The sequence below is a fragment of the Mustela erminea genome, chromosome 3 (assembly GCF_009829155.1).
Source record: "Mustela erminea isolate mMusErm1 chromosome 3, mMusErm1.Pri, whole genome shotgun sequence".
Taxonomy (NCBI): domain Eukaryota; kingdom Metazoa; phylum Chordata; class Mammalia; order Carnivora; family Mustelidae; genus Mustela; species Mustela erminea.
In genome coordinates this window covers 69,574,959-69,593,018 of record NC_045616.1, presented here as the reverse complement: position 1 = coordinate 69,593,018, position 18,060 = coordinate 69,574,959, and the positions used below count along the sequence as shown (strand labels likewise).

The 18,060-nt window shown below is 39.8% G+C and overlaps 1 protein-coding gene across 6 annotated transcripts in view; it reads left to right on the top strand.

Annotated features, from left to right (window-relative positions):
* The window catches only part of MAST4 (microtubule associated serine/threonine kinase family member 4), a 552,196-nt gene that overhangs the window by 286,905 nt on the left and 247,231 nt on the right, over positions 1 to 18,060 (top strand). For 2 of the 6 annotated variants that reach the window (XM_032336080.1, XM_032336085.1), the window contains one exon: positions 8,833 to 8,868. The exons of the other annotated variants lie outside the window; for them this stretch is intronic. In XM_032336080.1, coding sequence (XP_032191971.1) covers positions 8,833 to 8,868 — 36 coding nt within the window. The remainder of the gene's footprint in view (positions 1 to 8,832; positions 8,869 to 18,060) is intronic. 6 annotated transcript variants of the gene reach the window in all.

Sequence of the window (18,060 nt, the reverse complement as noted above, 5' to 3'; positions counted from 1 at the left end):
TCTCGTTTTGAGACCAGCTGGGAAGTGGCCCTCCGTGTAATTTAATAGGCTTGGGACGATGTGCTTGGCATGTGTAGAAATGTCTGTTTTCTGAAAAGAAGGCTTATTTTCCCACTGGTTGTATTTCAGCCAGAGCATACTCCCTTGACTTTCTAAACAGTGTTCAGAAAAAGTAGTTTGAGTAAAATGAGTAGTTTCAGTCTAGACTGCAAGGAGAGGGAATCACCTTCATTTCACAATGGAGTTGCATTAGATTTTTGTGAGATTTTCAGCAAGGTGAGGGCAACATTTCCTGAAATGGAGGGAAAGGGCTTAATCCAAGCACACCAAAGGCTGTGTAAACCACACTTGTTATTTGGATGCATTTTAAAATAAATTAGCTTCCTTTTTAGTACTTTCTTCCCTGCCGCACCCATAGATATGGAAGCAAAAACTCACAATATCTCTTGTCAAAGCCGAATGGAAGTCCAGTGTCATTTTTAATGTTAGAAACCCAGAAACAAAACGAAGAAGAAATTGAGTGTTGCATCCGAATTAGCATTTAAAGTGGCATGTTTATATCAAAAGAGAATGGTGTAATATATCCTGAGAGTAAAGAGAGGACTGCAGCCTGTGAAAGAATGTCAATTGCATTTATATATTCATCGAAGAGCTGGTTTGGTATTTGGCCTGTGTTGGCAGCGGCCTTTATTCTGCCTGTCCTCATCTTCCGCGAAGGGAGCTGGGGGGGGGACCTGCCAGGTGGAAGCAAAGTCGGATTGATCCTCTGACCTTAGAAAATTGTAGGGAAACCTTAATTTTGCCCCAAGGTAAGAAGGGCTAGGTCCCCTCCAGAGGGTTCTCAAAATACACGTGCATTTCCAAACACACCTGGGAGTGCAGATTAGAATCTGGGCGTGTTGGGGGTGGAGGCTGTCAGACCTTCACCCGGTTCTCCATGTGAGCTTAAAATGCCCCCCGACCTCCCCATGGTGAGAAGTGTTAGAGCTTCAGGGCCTGTATGGTGGCAAAGTGGATTTCTGGATGCCCCTAAGGCCAGAGGATAAGTTCTCTACTTCATCTTTGCTAGAATAACTCTTTAACAAAAACGAATCAAGCAGGAATTTGGAGAGTTTTTCAGTGAGCACTCCTCACTCTGAGAGGCTTGTGTAGGCTTGTACAGCAACCCCCCGAGGCTGGTGAGTGATTGCCTCTGGTTTCTCACTAAAAGCCACCTTTTCAGGTCTGTTCCTCAGTGGGCATTTCAGAGCATGGGCTGAGGAGCCACACACACTGCCTGGATTTCAATCCTACTTCTGCCATTTAACTAGTGCTGTGACTTTCAGAAGGTCACTGAGCCTCTAGGTGTCTTTGCTTCCTCATTTGTAAAATGGGGAGTGTCTTGAGAATTAAATCAGCTAATATTTGTAAAGTGTTTACAGCAGTGTGTGGCCTACTTTAAGTACTATGTACGTGTTCTGTAAAATAAAGAGTACCAGCAGTGAAGCCCTCCCTGTGCCATCCCCTCCCCCATCTCTTATTTTTGTTCTCTAGAGTTAGACCAAAGACTGCAAAGTAGGCTGGGAAAATTCCTTTAAAGCCGTATCATTTGCAGAGCATTTTCTGAGGAGCTGGGATTTTCTCAGCTTTTGTCAGTGGTGAGGTTTTTAACAGGGCATTTGGCCCAAGAGCCTTGGGTAGACCTTTCCCTTGCATCCCATGATGGTCAAACCTGGTAACAGGAGATTTCTAGGTGTGCTGTGGGGACGGACTCCACACATGTTCTGGCTCTGTGTCATCAGGCTATGAGGGAACTCTTTGTGCTCAGTGACCCCTCTTCCAGAATAAGCCCTCACCCTAGACCTGCCTATCCTTTTTCTCAGCATACTGTACAGTTCAGTTCTTAAAATTGTGTTTTGGGGTAGACAGGTGTTGAGGAAAATGAAGCGGGCTATTATTTATGTCCATACCAAAAATTTTAGTCAGAATTTCATACCTGGAAGAAACTTGAACAGACCTCTGACTGGACAAACCTTTATTTGAGAAGTGTGGAACTAACAACACAAAGGATTGGAGATTTCCTTGTGCTTAGCCTAGTTCCTTGACTGTGAACTGTGACCAGAATTTAGGGTTCCTGCCTCCAGGGATTGGAAAGCAGCCTTTCCTTTTTAAGAGTGTGCTTGAGGGACACCTGGGTGGCTCAGTTGGTTAAGCAGCTGCTTTCAGCTCAGGTCATGATCCCAGCGTCCTGGGATCGAGTACCGCATCGGGCTCCTTGCTTGGCAGGGAGCCTGCTTCTCCCTCTGCCTCTACCTGCCACTCTGTCTGTCTGTGATCACTCTCGCTCCTCTCTCTCTGACAAATAAATAAATAAAATCTTTAAAAAAATAAAAAAGAAAGAAAAAGAGTGTGCTTGAGTTAGAAAGACGTAATCAGCAAGGAAATGGGTGTGCTTTGTTCTGGAAGACAGGAGTTTTAGCATTGACGTCCACAGTGTGGATCAATTAAATGGTAGACCCCCCCTGTATGCTTGACTTCACCATGCTTGTCCTGGTTTCTTGGGACATTTTGGAAAGCTTAACCCCAACTTTTCTTGAGTTTCACACTTAGAACTGCAACCAAAGGGAAGGCCTCAAGGTACACCCCAGAACTACCAGGGAACAAGGTTTAGTCAGACTAATCTGGAGACTGGGGAGAGCCTGGCTGTGTGGTGTAGCAGTCCCAGCTTCAGTAAGTGCTGTCCATTATTCCCTGAGACATGAGCCAAGTGGCCAAGTTCTCTGTTGTCCTCGGTACCCTGTGGTGTGGAAGTGAGTCAAGCCCTCTGAGGGGGATCTCGGAGAGGTGGGTGGTAGCTGCAAGTTTCTCCTTAGAATCTCTCCTGTTTCCTCAGCTGTTCCTGATGCCAGAGAATTCAGCTCCCTGCCCTTTTACTCTTTGTGGCAGCTGACTGTCCAACCTCCATAGCTGGGAAGAAGTTATTTGAGGATTCCCTCTTTGTTTTTCTGCAATAGGGTTCTCACCCTCTGAGAATCCTGGTGGGTCGTTTCTTTCATCTGAATACATGTGCATTGACTTCTTATATTTTGTTCGATAAAGTCCCCTCTCCTTGGATGAGTTAGAGAGCGTCTGTGCGCTCAGGTTGTGGAATATAAGATGAGACCATAGAATATGCCAGCAGCTGGACACATCTCCTCCCATGGCCTTCTGGGCTCTGCTTTAGCTCATACACCACCCAGGTAACTTTTGAGTAGTACCATAAGAAAATTCTATGCAGAGAGTTCTCTAATGAGGGGGAAGAGTTTCCTTAAGGGTGTTCTATTAATTTTTTTTAAAGATTTTATTTATTTCTTTGACAGACAGAGATCACAAGTAGGCAGAGAAGCAGGCAGAGGGTGGGGGGGGAAGCAGGCTCCCTGCTGAGCAGAGAGCCCGACATGGGGCTCGATCCCAGGACCCTGAGATCATGACCTGAGCCAAAGGCAGAGGCTTTAACCCACTGAGCCACCCAGGTGCCCCTGTTCTATGAATTTTACTTGCATGTGGAATAGGTGACATCTATTTGAGCTACCAAAAAAGGTTAAATTTTTATTTTTTTTAAATGAAGTTTGTAATCATAATAAATTCAAATATGCATATTATATTGAGGGAAAGATTTTGAAATGCCTTTATTCTATAACTATAAAATCTTTCAAGAAATATTTGCCTATTTTGTAAATGTTTCTGTGAAAAGTGTTCTTGTTCTGTTAGAAAATATTACTTTGGCCTATGCTTTGTGCTCTCTATTGTATAGGAAAAGTGATTTCTAACTTCTGTGTGTCATCCAGATCGATGGGATTAACTGGGAATGGCATTAGCCCTGGGTGCCAGTCTCTTACTAGACCCTGATTTTCCAGTACTGTCTTTTCCTGTGACTGTCGGGGGTGGTCTGTACCTTTCCTTAGGCCAGTTTTGAGCAGAGCTTATCTTTGGGGTTTATTTTCATGTTCCAAGAACTGAAAAGGGTATTTGCTTTGAGAAGTTGGCACCATATGACTTGCTTCTGTAGCTGCTGCGGAGCATAGGGTAATGTTTAATGCAGGGACAGTGGGGACCATCCCTCTAAGCTGGCAGCAGGACAAAGCGGGGGTGTGTTCTTTTCTTAGCTCCCCTTGGCCTCTGTGCTGAGGCACTAAGTGGTATTTGCTCTGCATGGGGCACATGAGTGAGATCACCAGGGGTTTGGCATTTCAGGGTATAAAGCATAGTGTTTAGTATCTTAACAAATCAAGAATCAATTATCTGGGAGAATAAGCAGAAGGTTTTTTTTATGTCTAGGATAGATTAGTTTAAATGCTAAAACCACTCCTTGTGGATTAAAGAAGCATTTGGAGGCAATGGAGTTTAATTTTTAAAATGCACTTGACATCACATACCAAAAAGGAATTAGTAGATTAGTACATGGGTTTTATGTCTTAGGGGAACAGGGTTGGTTTTTGTTTTTGTTTTTGTTTTTTTTTCAGGTGGGATTCCAAGGTATTATCAATTTGTATGTAAATGCAGTTGATCCTGATAGAATTGCAGGGAAAAACACTGTCATCAAACATCTGGTTAAAGCATGTTACTTAATTATTATCTTTGAGAATTCAGGCCACTTAGTTTATTCTCATTTTTCTTTCCCTTTTTCTGAGAGGTGTTGGTCAGATTTATCTTGAAAACCACAGGAGGAACAGTCATGGTGGTTGTTGTTTGGGGAGATAACTTAAAAGAGGAATTATAGTAAAGGTAGTGGACAGTGGTACTTCTTGAGGCTCTGTCAGATCTCTCTCTGTCCAGCACAAACCTGTAGGCTCCCATTTAACATCACCTAAGCTGTATGATGTTAAGTAGTCAATGAAATGGATTTCATTTGTATTACTCTGCAGCAGAATTTAAAACCGTGTGAAACAAGCACGCAAAACACACCAGAAAAGCTTCTTCTCATGAAATTCCATGTAGCATGACCCAGTTACAGCTGTGCTAAGGACAGTAGAGCCCTATGTGATCTAGCAGCTAATGTTTTCCCCAACAGCTAACAGTGCCCCACCCCTGCCAACACCTTTAAAAAGGAAAAAGAAACAAACAGCTTTATGCAAGAACAATTCGCATCCAGTAAACTGCACTTAAAGTGCACAATTTCATAAACTTTGTCATACACCTGTGAAACCACCACTTCATCAAGGGAATGAAACAGTCTTGCCCAGAAGTTTCCTCTTACTGGTCTGTTAGGACTCCCTCCACCGCTGCCCTCACCCCCCACCACCATGCCAAATCAGGCAGTTTTTAATATTTTCCATCCCTAAAGGGTAGTTTGCATTTTCTAAAATTTTCAATAAATGCAACAATACTGTTTGTACCGTTTTTTATTTTGTTTTGTTTCCACTCAGCTTGGTTATTAGGAGATTCATCTGTGAATTACTTTTTATTGTTAAGTAATGTCGTATTGAATGGGTACAGTTTGATTATCCATAGTTTGATTATCCATCCATTTGTTCATGGACATTAGGGTTGCTGATAGTTTTTGGCCATTATAGATAACACTGTGATGTATGATTGGTAAAATTTTCTCCCAACTTGTGGCTTGTGTTTCCAGTCTCTTTACAGCATTGATAATGAACAGATGTTTTTAACTTTGATGAAGTCTGTGTTATCAGTTTGTCCTTTAAATGAACATGGTTAACCATCTTTGCCTAACCCAGATCACAAAGCTTTTCTCCTGTTGTTTTTCTAGAATGTTTATAGTCCTGAATTTTACAGTCATGAATTTAAGCGATCCATTTTGAGTTCAGTCTGTGTATGGGTGAAATATGGATTGATGTTCATGTTCCTGCATGTAGGTATCTAATTGTTGTAGCACCATTTGTTGAACATATCATTCTTTCTCCCCGAATTGTTTTTTAATCCTTGTTGGAAGTCAGTTGTCTTTATTTGTATGTGTCTTTTTATAGACTACATTCTTTCTCATTGACCTCTTTGTCTTTATACCAATACCACATTGTGTTGATTATTGTGGCTTTATACTAAGTTTAAATATTAAATAGTGTTCATTCTCCATCTTGATTTTTTTCCCTAAATTTTATTGGCTCTTCTAGGTTCTTTAATTTTTGAATCATTTGGTCAATTTCTACAAAAACAAAAAACCTGTTGAGATTTTTACTGGAATTGAATTAACTTTGTAGATCAGTTTGAGAAGCTGTGAAGTTTTCCAGTGGTGGTTACAGTGAAACTGTAGTCTTAGAGATGGATTAGGGAGGATAAAATGTGGGGTATTACAGTGTGGAGAGACAGGGGCAGAGTTGCCCACCAACATGGGCTGATGGAGGAGCGGGGAGGCATAGTTGGCAGAGTCTGAATTGAGGAATGAATGACTATAAATGAGCGAGCAAATATTTCATAAGAAAAATCCCCTCAGAGAAGCCCAAGAAAAATGGTTGGGTGGTTTGTTCTGGAAGCCAGTCAAGTAATTATTTCAAGCTGATGTTAGAGGGAAGTAGGTGCATTTCTTCTAGAAAGAAGAATATAATGGAGAGCTCAGGGTCAGCATAGTTGGAAAGGGAGGAGGAAGACATGAACAGATGGGATTCTAGAACCTCATGTGTTTATGGAAAGCTTGTAATACAGGGAACAAACTTTAATATTTTCTACAATGACTCAGTCTAACAGAACAAGGAAGGTTACTTGTGCACTTGAACTGGTGGTTGATCTCGAACAGTAGTTCTCAGCCAGGGGCAATTTTTGTCCACAAAGAGGATATTTGACAATGCCTAGTGACATTTTTGATTGTTGCAACTACTGGGAGAGTGGGATTTCTTTTATTATCTAGTGGGATGCTGCTAAACATTCTACAATGTTCAGGGAAACCACAGTCTCCAACAAAGTCTTATCTCCCCAAAATGTCAATAGTGTTCAAGTTGGGGAACCCTGGTCTGGGGAGGAAGGACTAGAAAAGAGAGTAGAGTGAGAGTGAAACTGATAGGTTTCTTTGGCTCCTTTTGTCTGTATTGTCTTGAGGAGAACTACTCTGTTGGGTAGTAACCATGGACAGTTATTCTGGATGATGAGGAATTAGTCTGTGGAAATCTTCAGGTATTTCCAAAAGATATCTAAAAATGTTACCAAATAAAGCTAGTTTAACAAAAACATGGCTTGACTGCAGATAAATGGAAGAAATGTTGAACATCTGAGTTAATTTGCTTAAGAGGAGATTATTTGTTTAGATATGGTATTGGCCATAGATGAGTATCAATTGGGATACTTTTTTTTTTTTTTAAGATTTTATTTATTTATTTGAGAAAGAGAGTGAGAGAGAGAGAGATCAAGAACAGGGAAGCAAGGGTAGAGGAAGAAGTAGGCTCCCTGGTGAGCAGGGAGCCTGCTGGAGGACTCAATCCCAGGACCCCGGGATTATGACCTGAGCTGGAGGCAGATGCTTAACCAACTAAGCCACCCAGGCACCCTTCAGTTGGGATACTTTTGATTGCAGGTCATAAAGAAAAGTTCACTCAAAGTGGCTGAAAAAAATAAATGAACTTTACCAGCTCATGTAACTAAATGGGCCATGGTCCTGGCAGGGGTTGATCCTAAGGTTCATTGTTGACACAGGACCCATTTTCTCCTTCATCCCATTTGAGCTTTCCTTCATAGGTCACACATGGCTGCCAGGAGTTTTCAGGGTTAATTTTTTCTTATGCATTCTCGTCACAAGAAGATATTTCTTCTTCTGTCATGATGAGTTGTGGGTTTTTTTTTTTTTTTAAGTGTGCCATCTTAAATTATATGTCCCCCTTGAATATGGTAACATTAAAACAATTCTTCCATTAGCTTGGACTCATGCTATCCCGCACGGTAGCCACTAGCCACATATGGCTATTGAGCTCTTGAAATACAGCTTGTCTAAATTGAGATATGAAATAAGAATGTGGAATAGCTAATTAATAATTTGTATGTTAAGTATATGTTGAAACAGTAGTATTTGGGGATTTATTGAGTTAGAATGCAAGTACATAATTGGAAATATTTCCATGTGGTTGTTTTTTTTTTTAATTTTTTAAAATGTGACTACTAGAAAATTAAAATTCTAGAAGCGGCTCCAATTGTGTTTCTTGTCTACAGAATTACCTTAGACCATTCGGGTGTCCCTGGGAGTCTGACCCACCCAAACCACATGCTAACAGACATATGGGAGAGAGATGGAATGGTGACTGGGCAAGCAATTAAACATGGATACTGTGTTGACTGGCATAATCAAAGAAAGGAATAGTTATTTGCTACTGTTTCACTGAGGATGAATGTCTGGAAATACGGCTCTACTACCACTAATAAGAGTTAATAATTGTTTCTTAAATATATTTTTGAAAATTTTAAGAGTATCATGGTGCCCTTAGCCACTAGTGAAACAGCACAGAAATACACTAAGAGAAAGTGAGTAATCCTTCTCCCTTCTAATCCCTGATTCCACTTTGATCCGTAGGTAGGTGTTAATCTGGTCTGTGTTCCTCCGTGCCTTCCTTCATGTACATGTGAGTGCATCACACATGCTGTTCTGTTGCTGCTGTGGCTGCCATTTTAAGAATGGGATTATGGCACTTCAGTTTGCTTTTCTTACCTTACCAGTTTGCTTTCATTACCTCCAAGTTAGCATCTACCAATTTATCCTGTTCTTTGAAATAATTGCATATTATCAATATATCACATTTCATTTAACTGTTTCTCCTATCCTGGGCGTTATGTGATTTCCAAGCCCCCATCTTCCTCTGCCACACAACAAACAATGCTGCAGTAAACATCTTTGTACCTGTGTCCTTACGTACTGGTCCTTTTTTTTTTCTTCTATAGGATAGATTCCCAGAAGTGGAATTGCTTGGTCAAACGGTATGTGTATTTTTAATTTTAACAGATAAAACTAATTATTTTCCTCAGAGGAATAGCAAATGATATTTATGCGTAAGAGTGCCCATTTCCCACATTCTCATCAGCATTAGATGTCATTGCTCCTTTTAATTCTTACCAATCTAATTGTCCCTGATCATTCATTTACCTTTTTCCCACTACTGTTGATGTTGAGAATATTTTCACATGTTTATTATCCATATGAATTTCTCTTTTCTTCACTTCAGCTTCATTTCCACTGCCCACTTTTCTGCTTGGTAATGTGGTTTTTTTTTGTATTTTCTGAGAGTTACTGTGTTTTAGAAATGTTAATCCTCGTTATATGTGTGCAAATATATCTTTATCATTCTTCTCTCTGTGTGGGATGTCTTTTGCCACATGAAAATTGTTAATTATTATTTAATCAAATATGTCTGTCTTTTTCTTTATTGCTTCTGAGATAATCTATTTTGTTCAGGGTCGTGTGTGTATCTCAAGGTCATATAAATATTTTCCTCTGTTTTCTCCCCAATTTTTAAAACCTTCAAATCTGACTGCAATTTTTAAGTTTTGTACATGATATAAAGTAGGATTCTGTCTTTATTAGTTTATAGTTATTACAAGAACATTTATCATGGGATTGAAATGTTATCTTGCCACATATAAGGATGCCATATATATTTGAATCTATTTCTGGACTCTGTATTCTGATCCCTATCCATTTCTGTGCCAACACCATTCTGTTTTGAATGCAGTAGCTTTCTAGGGAGTTGTAATGTCTGGTAAGTTGTCCTTCACTGGTCTTCTCATAGTTTTCATTGTTGTTTTTAGCCATTTGTTTTTTCCATACTTAAATTTAAAACTTAAAGTTGGAGAATTTTATCTTAAATGTTTTGAATATAAAAGGTCATATAACAATATATAATAAATAGAATTAAATTAGTAATTCTCAGTTTGGGGATCTTGTCACTTGGTATTACTAATTGGAAAATATTTATTGATAAACTGAGGACCTGTTTCTTTTGTGACTTTTGATTCTTTTTTTTTTAATAAATTAATTTATTTATTTTCAGAAAAACAGTATTCATTATTTTTTCACCACACCCAGTGACTTTTGATTCTTTAAATGTGATTTTACTTTGTGTCTGTGATAATTGTACAATTACCTCAAAATGGAGAAATGGGGGTTACAGACATGCCATGGTTGAAATCTATCCAAAAAGTAGATTATTGCATTAAAGCTCCAGTAATGAATGCCCTCAGTGACTGTGACCTTGTAATACTTTGTATTTCTGTTTATGTGCCAAACTATAAAATATACTCAGACTTGGATTGGTTGATGGCTAGCTAAATAATATAAAGAAAGAACTGTAGACGGGCATAACAAACCATGTATCTTGTGATCTTTTATGATTTCATTCTTCTAAACCTTAAATAATCTTGACCTAAGAAACTGTCACACCTGAAATTTTGGGTAAAGTTGTCTAATATTTTACATGTTTTTGATACTTCTCAACTTTATGTTACTGTGATAATAACTTAATTGTGTTCACTGATATTCTCAGTTGCTTTTTTGGAAGCTTTACTTATAATATTAAAACACTAAATAACTTTGTGTTTTTCTAAGGGGATTTGAAATATAACCATTAAAAGTGCATGTGATAAAAATAATAGTAATGTTGTCTTACAGATAAATATATATACAAACACATACAAGGTCTGTATTTTGCTTATGAAAGCAAAGGGATTTCCCCATGTAGAGTCCGCCCATGTTTCATTAATTAATTAGAAAAAACCATTAGTTTTGTAGCCAAAAATGAGATGGTAAAATAATTAATGTATTGTGATTATTATTGAATGAAATACTTGGACAAAAAACAATTATGTTTTTAAAAAATGAGATTCTTCGTAATTTTAATGGTATTATAATTCAAATAAATTAATTGGTATGGCAATTTGGGGCATGTGTATGAATATTAAAGACAGTAATTTAGAAAAGAGAGAGGGAATTCATTTAAATTATTCACACTGAGACCAAAAAAAGGACTTAGTTTAGTTAGAGTTAAATTTAAACCATCTATGTGAACTTTGAATCTTTATTAAATCATAGATAGCCAAGTGGAATTTTTCTCTTCTGTTCTAAAGGTACTGAACAGTTAGCTCCCAGCTGCCATCCAGTTCATAGATCCAGTGCCATCCTGCAGACACTTCATGTCCCTGCCTTCTGGCCTCTAATACTCCTTTCCACTAACGGTCAACCAGACTCTTTCAGGAGTATAACTGGCAGCCATGATTGGGGTAGGGAACATTTTGTTGGTTTCAGAATGGATTTGTTTGGTTTTGTTTTGTGCTAAAGCTCAAGGATGCTTTCAACAGTGTGTACAGGGGTGGAGCTGTTCATGTCAGATAAACCAAATTGAAGGAATGTCTTCTGCAGGGCTCTAGCAGAAATTTCAGGGACAGAGGAAATGGTACTTAGAAGCCATTGAACAAGTTGAGCCTACCAAAAGCCCCAAGCCCCGGATCTTGTTCTGTCATAGGTAACAAGTGATATAAACAGTGCTAAATAAAAGGCTTATCATGTTTCTGGTGTTGCCAAAGAGACTGTATTTTAATCCACTCAGATTCTGTTTTCTGTCCTCAAGTGTTAATCAGGATCAACACTGACAGTTGACAAATATAAACTTAAAAAAATATCACTGGACTATATTTTAAATACAATCATGGATATATAAATTCTACATTGTTAATTTTAAGACAAATTTGTTTTTTATTTATTTTTAGGATTTTTATTTATTTATTTGACAGAGAGAGACACAGCAAGAGAGGGAACACAAGCAGGGTGAATGGGAGAGGGAGAAACAGGCTTCCTGCTGAGCAGGGAGCCTGTTGGGGGCTTGATCCCAGGACCCTGGTATCATGACCTGAGCCAAAAGCAGACGCTTTAACCCACTGAGCCACTCAGGCATCCCTGTTTTTAAATATATGCAGGCTATTGCAGGAACTGAAAAGCATAGTAAAACAAACAAACAAACAAAAAGCCAGTAAGTAACTGTATGATAAGGTTAATAATAAAGGAATTGTTTTCAAAACTAATGTCAAATAGTTAAGACTTCAAGTAGCTCTAGGGCTGCCTGAACCTAGAGACTTGGGAAAATTTGTTTAAAACAGGATAGAGAGGGACGCTTAGGTGGCTCAGGCTGTTAAGCCTCTGCCTTTGGCCCAGGTCATGATCCCAGAGTCTGGGATTGAGTCCCACATCGGGCTCTCTGCTCAGTGGAGAGCTTGCTTCTCCCTCTGTCTCTGCTGTTCCCTCTGCTTGTGCGGACTCTCTCTCTCTGACAAATAAATAAAATCTTTAAATAAATACATAGATAAATAAAAATAGTATAGAGAACCCCTCTCTGTGTTTGTCAAACACACATAAACAACCATCATAAATAAACTGCATAAACAACAAACATAAACCACCGGCTCTGGTCAGGGGTTGGAATGACTGTTTATCAGGTTTTTTTCTTGAAGCCAGAAAAACCACAGTTTCCACAGTATATCACCAGTATGTTTACAAAGCCACTCTGAGTAGAGGCCTTGAAATCTGACATGGGGAGGATACAAGAACCAGAAAAATCAGAGTAATGCTCACAGGACAGGAAGAATGAGGAGGACAATCCCCCACATCTGCAACACTGTATCGAATACATCACCTCTGCTGATTTCAATGAACTGACCAGGGTTACTTGGAATCCCTGCACTTGACAAAAAGATGTGAAGCCAGTGATGGTACTCCTGTGCTGCCCAAAAAAACAGCGACATAGCTCCCAGAGGATCGCAGGTATTGGGTTCGAAGCAATCTTCCCGAAGCCTGCAGATATCATTCCTGGACCTAATGAGATGAGGTAAACCGTAGCCCTCCTTAACTAATAGGCATTCTTAATCTAGATCACATTGAAACAGAACACCTTATATGATATTGTATTTTCAAACAATGGAAAAATCTTAAACTAGAAATTAAACCTGAATCAAGGTAAATATTTTGTGCAGATTTTCGCTTTAAGATTTGCCAAGGTTGCCTCCAAGTGACCAAGGCAGAATGTGACTTCACGTACCACTGGAGTAATTTAATCTTATCCTCTTGTTCTTGTTAAAATCTTACCCTCACTGAATATCACTTTCATGTGTTTTGCACTGTCTGAAGTGATCTCCAAGTAGAGTATCACCAGTTTCTCCTCTTTATTTTGCTTTAGTCTACTGCTAGAATATGTTAAACCTTCCACACATGGGAGGTGGAAGAAAATATTGATGCAACAGATCCAGTGTAAAGTGTGAGACTTCCATATTGCTTCGATTTTAAACAGGTCTGTTGCTAGTAAAGTGTAGTATCATCAGAGAAGATTTATGTCTTAAGGAGTGAGCTTCCACCCTGTCCCTGGGCTGGTGGCAGAAATTATAAATCAGCTGTGAGTATGACGTAAGCACTTGTCCTTTCTGCTGTCAGGGCGTTTCCCCTTGAGAACTGTGTTGAGACTGCTCCATTATACAGGTCAAGCCGCTGGGTCAATAGTCAATGACCCTTCCTCTCTGTGCCTTAAAGAGGAAAGCTGCTGCTTTGGGGAAACCTCTTATGAGCTGGGGACACGTACTGCCAGCTGCATCTAACTTCCAAGTGAAATTATGTCACAGGATGACTTTTTAAAATGACACATTAAATCTGACCCTGAGTTATTAGTCCCCACGATATTTTTGTACATCATTTTTTTTTTTTTAGATTTTATTTATTTGACACAGAGAGAGAGATCACAAGTAGGCAGAGAGGCAGGCAGAGAGAGAGAGAGGAGGAAACAGGCTCCCGGCGGAGCAGAGAGCCCAATGCAGGGCTTGATCCCAGGACCCTGGGATCATGACCCCAGCTGAAGGCAGAGGCCTTAACCCACTGAGCCACCCAGGCGCCCCTATTTTTGTACATCTAAATGTTGGAATGTCAGTCTCCTTGAGTTTTCTGTTGTCATTTCTGCTACCATTCAAATTCTAATGAATGGAATAGCTATTTGGAGAGAGAGAGAGAGAGAAAGGGGAAAAAAAAAGAACCACCTCCATTGGTATCTTCTCCTGCTATTAGATTTTTCCAAGGCCAGCTTACAATTTCTTAGAGAGGGGTAGGACTATTGAAACGTATGAATAGAAAACTTCAAAAGTGAACCTCTCAAAGCAGTAGAATATAAAGATATTTTAAATATAATTGCACTTGAAAAAAAAAAATATATATATATATAAAATTGCACCTGTATTCAGTAGTAGGAAAAAAAAAATCAAAGCATTTCTCCTTAATGCCATCCTGAGGTATGGAACATGTTGTAAGAATGAGTAGAATATTCACAGGAAGGAGGGCACCTCAGCATTCTCCAATTTAGGACAGCACATGTCCCCCAACCTTTAATTTATCTGACCGGGTCTCCACCAGATCTGTTAAGGCCCCTTCATTTTCATCTTCTTAGACACCCAGCCATGGAGCATAAGATCACATTTGTAGGGACACTGTGACTGAACAAATATTTTCCTTTACATGGTGCTTTCAGAAGAATCCTTTTATCTTCTAGAGGGCCAGGATCCTTGGATGTCTGAACAATGAAGAATCTTAGCCAGCTATTTCCACACCAGAACCCTTGGAGCTTAACATACTTTGAAGTAGATTGCTCCCCATTGCAGGGCCACAGTAAAAAGTGGGTTTTTTCATAGTCTTTACATTGATGTTTGCAAAGCCAGATGGCTTTGTGAAATGAGCCCCAAAGCAGTATAACTGATTAAAAGAAATGCCAGGTAGTTGAAGGCTTTCGTACCCAATGTGAGGCTGACAGAAAGAATTGTTCTCTTGGGGTCCGTTAATATTGGGGAATCTCATGCCCATCTTTAGGGGTCAGCCAATGACAATTGAGACAGGTGTTGGCAGCAGGAGCCTTAAAAAATGAAGGCTGAAAAAATTCCCTCTAGCCAGCCGTTGGGAGACCTGCCTGAAAAAGAAAGGAAACGGGCCAGTGAGGAAGTGCTTTGAGGACTGTAGGTACTTGTGAGGCTGCGGCTCACATACTTCAGGCTATCTTCTCGTTTTTGGCTTGCTAGTACTGTATCCTGAATATGCATCCACCAGAAACCCCAAGGTTCCTCTGCCTCACGCCTTGGAGCCACTGCCATCCTGCTTCTCTGTAAATGACTCTGTTGAGGAGGGCAGAGCTCTGGCTTTTTTTTGTTGTCCCTGTAGAAATTATTCTGCTCGTGTTTGTGACCCTGAGCACTGACCTTAACCTAAGAGCCCAGTACTGTATATTTCAGGCTGCTGGTTGGAAGACTGATGGAATCTGGCCTTGTCGCTGGAGGCATTCAGAGATGTAACAAATTGTTCTCTGCCTTCATAACCCACCGTCCAATGATTGGGAAATGCGGTTCAGAGCAGACGCAAGCTCGAAGATGAGCTTTAAAAACCTGTCATCAAGAGGGAGCCGGCCCTGAGTTCGGTTGTTTTTCTATCATCAGAAAACACTTCAATCCTGCAATGTATGTAATGTGATAGAGGCCTGAGAACCAGACCTTCCTGTTCCATTTTCTCCCTGTTGCCGTCTCCTGTCAGTGAGTGACTCATCAGACGTGGTGTTGATATGTTGACAGAGCAGTGATGGCGGAAGACCGGGGACTGCTGTTCCGTGGAGATAGCTAATTTATGAAGAGTTGGTGCATTGTAATCTCTCTGAGCTTCCCTGGTGTCCTTGTAAAGAGGGAAAGAATTCAAACCTGGAGGCATTTCCAAGAACTGTTTTTATGGCAGGAACTGATATGTGTATTCCTATTGTCTATTTCTTGAGTAATAATGTATAATTTGTAATATCTTAATAAGTTACAGCCAACTGGTCTTTATAGAAAATGATACTTACTATTAGTCACACAGGTGACCATCATAAAACTAGAAAATACAGCCGGGAGAAGACGCATTTGAAATTACCCCTTATCTTATCACTTAAAGGAAAGACAGTTTAAAAAGCAGCGAATGTAGCTTTCACTTATGTCTTTTGATGCATTAAATAATTTTTCCTTTAGGTGTCTACAGTGTTAGAGGCTCCTAGCATTTAAGAAATGGAGTAGCATTTTATTTTGCCGTGAAAATTCTCAGATCATAAAGCATTTATCATTTTTTCTCATTATTTCCTTGTAGAAAAGTAGAAAAGTATAAAGAATAGAAGTTTTCATCCATAATCTCACCATGTAAAGATAGTCCCTGAAAGCATTTTAGTCTGTTTCTCTTCAGGCTCTTTTTAAACTCCTCATTACTTGATGATGATTGATTCTTTGGTGCGCGTTTTTCTTCCAGCAGGGAAGTACTTTCTGGAGCTTCGACCAGTCATAGGTGAACTGAGTACTCTGCTCAAAATGTGGGCACATTTTCTGTGCCTTTGAACCGAAGAGCCAGGAGAGCAACGAGCTGGACCGTTACTCATGGTCATGTATGCTTGTTTAGGTACTGAGGCATTTCCTTACTTTGTGTAATTCATTCCAGAAAACTAAAAAATGCTCACATTTTTTCTGCAGCTGTTGGCAGTATTTGTTTAGGTTCAAGGAAGCTTTTAGTTCTTATGTGCAGAAAAATCACTTCTCACAACACATTTTAATAGGTTCCCATAGTCAACAAAGAGATGACATATTCATTTAGGGAGTAGAACAGTTTTTCTTTGTGTTGCTCTAACACTTGGGGCTCTTTCAGATTTCCCCCGAAACCAGCACTGCAGCCTTCCTTAGCCATGTTGTGGTTTGTGGAGTGATTCATTGATCAGGGAGGGTTTCCCAGAGTTGCTCAGAATGTATCATTAGAGTACCTTTGTGCACGTTGTCCCGCTAGAATGGAGGCTCCCTAGGGCCAGGAGGTTTGGGCCCCTGCTGTATCCTCGGTGCCTAGAACCATGCCTGGTGTATCAGAGTTGTGCCACAAATATTTGTAGATACCATTTTGTGTGTTTTTAAATCCGTTATTTCCCCCGCTGCTTAACACTCTCATTGACTAACCCTTTAGTTGACTGAGCAATTCCTGAATTCCTACATTAAGTTGTTCCAACTTCTAATAATGTGGTAAGCTCCTCGGGGTGCCTGGGTGGCTCAGTCAGTTAGGAATCTGACTTTGGCTGAGGTTGTGATCATGGGGTTGTGGGATTGAGCCCCACGTCGGGCTCCATGCTCAGCAGGGAGTCCGCTTGTCCCTCTACCTCTGCCCCTCCCTCCACTTGTGCTCTCTTTCTCTCAAATAAATATTAATAAAATCCTTTTTTTATTTAAAAAAAAAAAAGACTGTGATGTGCTCCAAATATGATAGATGTTGGCTTGTCAGCTTAATTTATTTGTGTCTAGCACAGTGTTATTTCATTGTTTGCATTTAAGTATTTTATGGAAACTGGTAAAAGTGATGAAATAGTTCAGTGTTTTTCTAGTCGTCTGTGTAAAGAAGTACAAGGGGCGCCTGGGTGGCTCACTCCATTCAGTGTCCAACTGTTGATTTCAGCTCGGGTCGTGACCTCAGAGTCCTGGGATCGAGCCCAGGTCAGGCTCTGCATTCAGCACAGAGTCTGCTTGGAATTCTGTCTCCCTCCTCCTCTGCTTGCGTGCTCTATCTCTCTCTCTCTAAAATAAATAAATAAATAAATTTAAGAAGTGCAATATAAATTTAATACTATCCTAACTTCTAATTTATCCGTTCAGTTTTTTTCTCCAGGAGAATTTTAAGCATAAGTGATGTACATTTCCATTTACCAATCTGAATTGAGTGCGAGAAATAGATACCTATTCAAAGTGTACTTCCCATTGTTCCGGCTTGATTTCATTATATCACAGATTTGTAGGGGAAGGGAACAAGTAACACAGGTGAATAAAATAGATATTCTTTGACAGGAATAAAAAATAGCTGTTTGTGGTTATTCCTGCCATCCTTTTGAATACATTTTTCTGATAATTACTCTCCTGATAGATGGGAGAAAGAAAAGAGAGGGAGAAAAAAGGGAACCAGTGGGTAATGTGGCCAAAGAACACCATCATTTTAGGTGGGTTGTTTTTGTGGTAGAAGTGTAGTGTGTGAAAGCGTGTATGAGAAGAGTAAAAGCACGTATGAGAATAATAAAGACCAAATTTGTGATGGTGGTTACCTCTTCAGGGAAGGAAGGGAGCCAA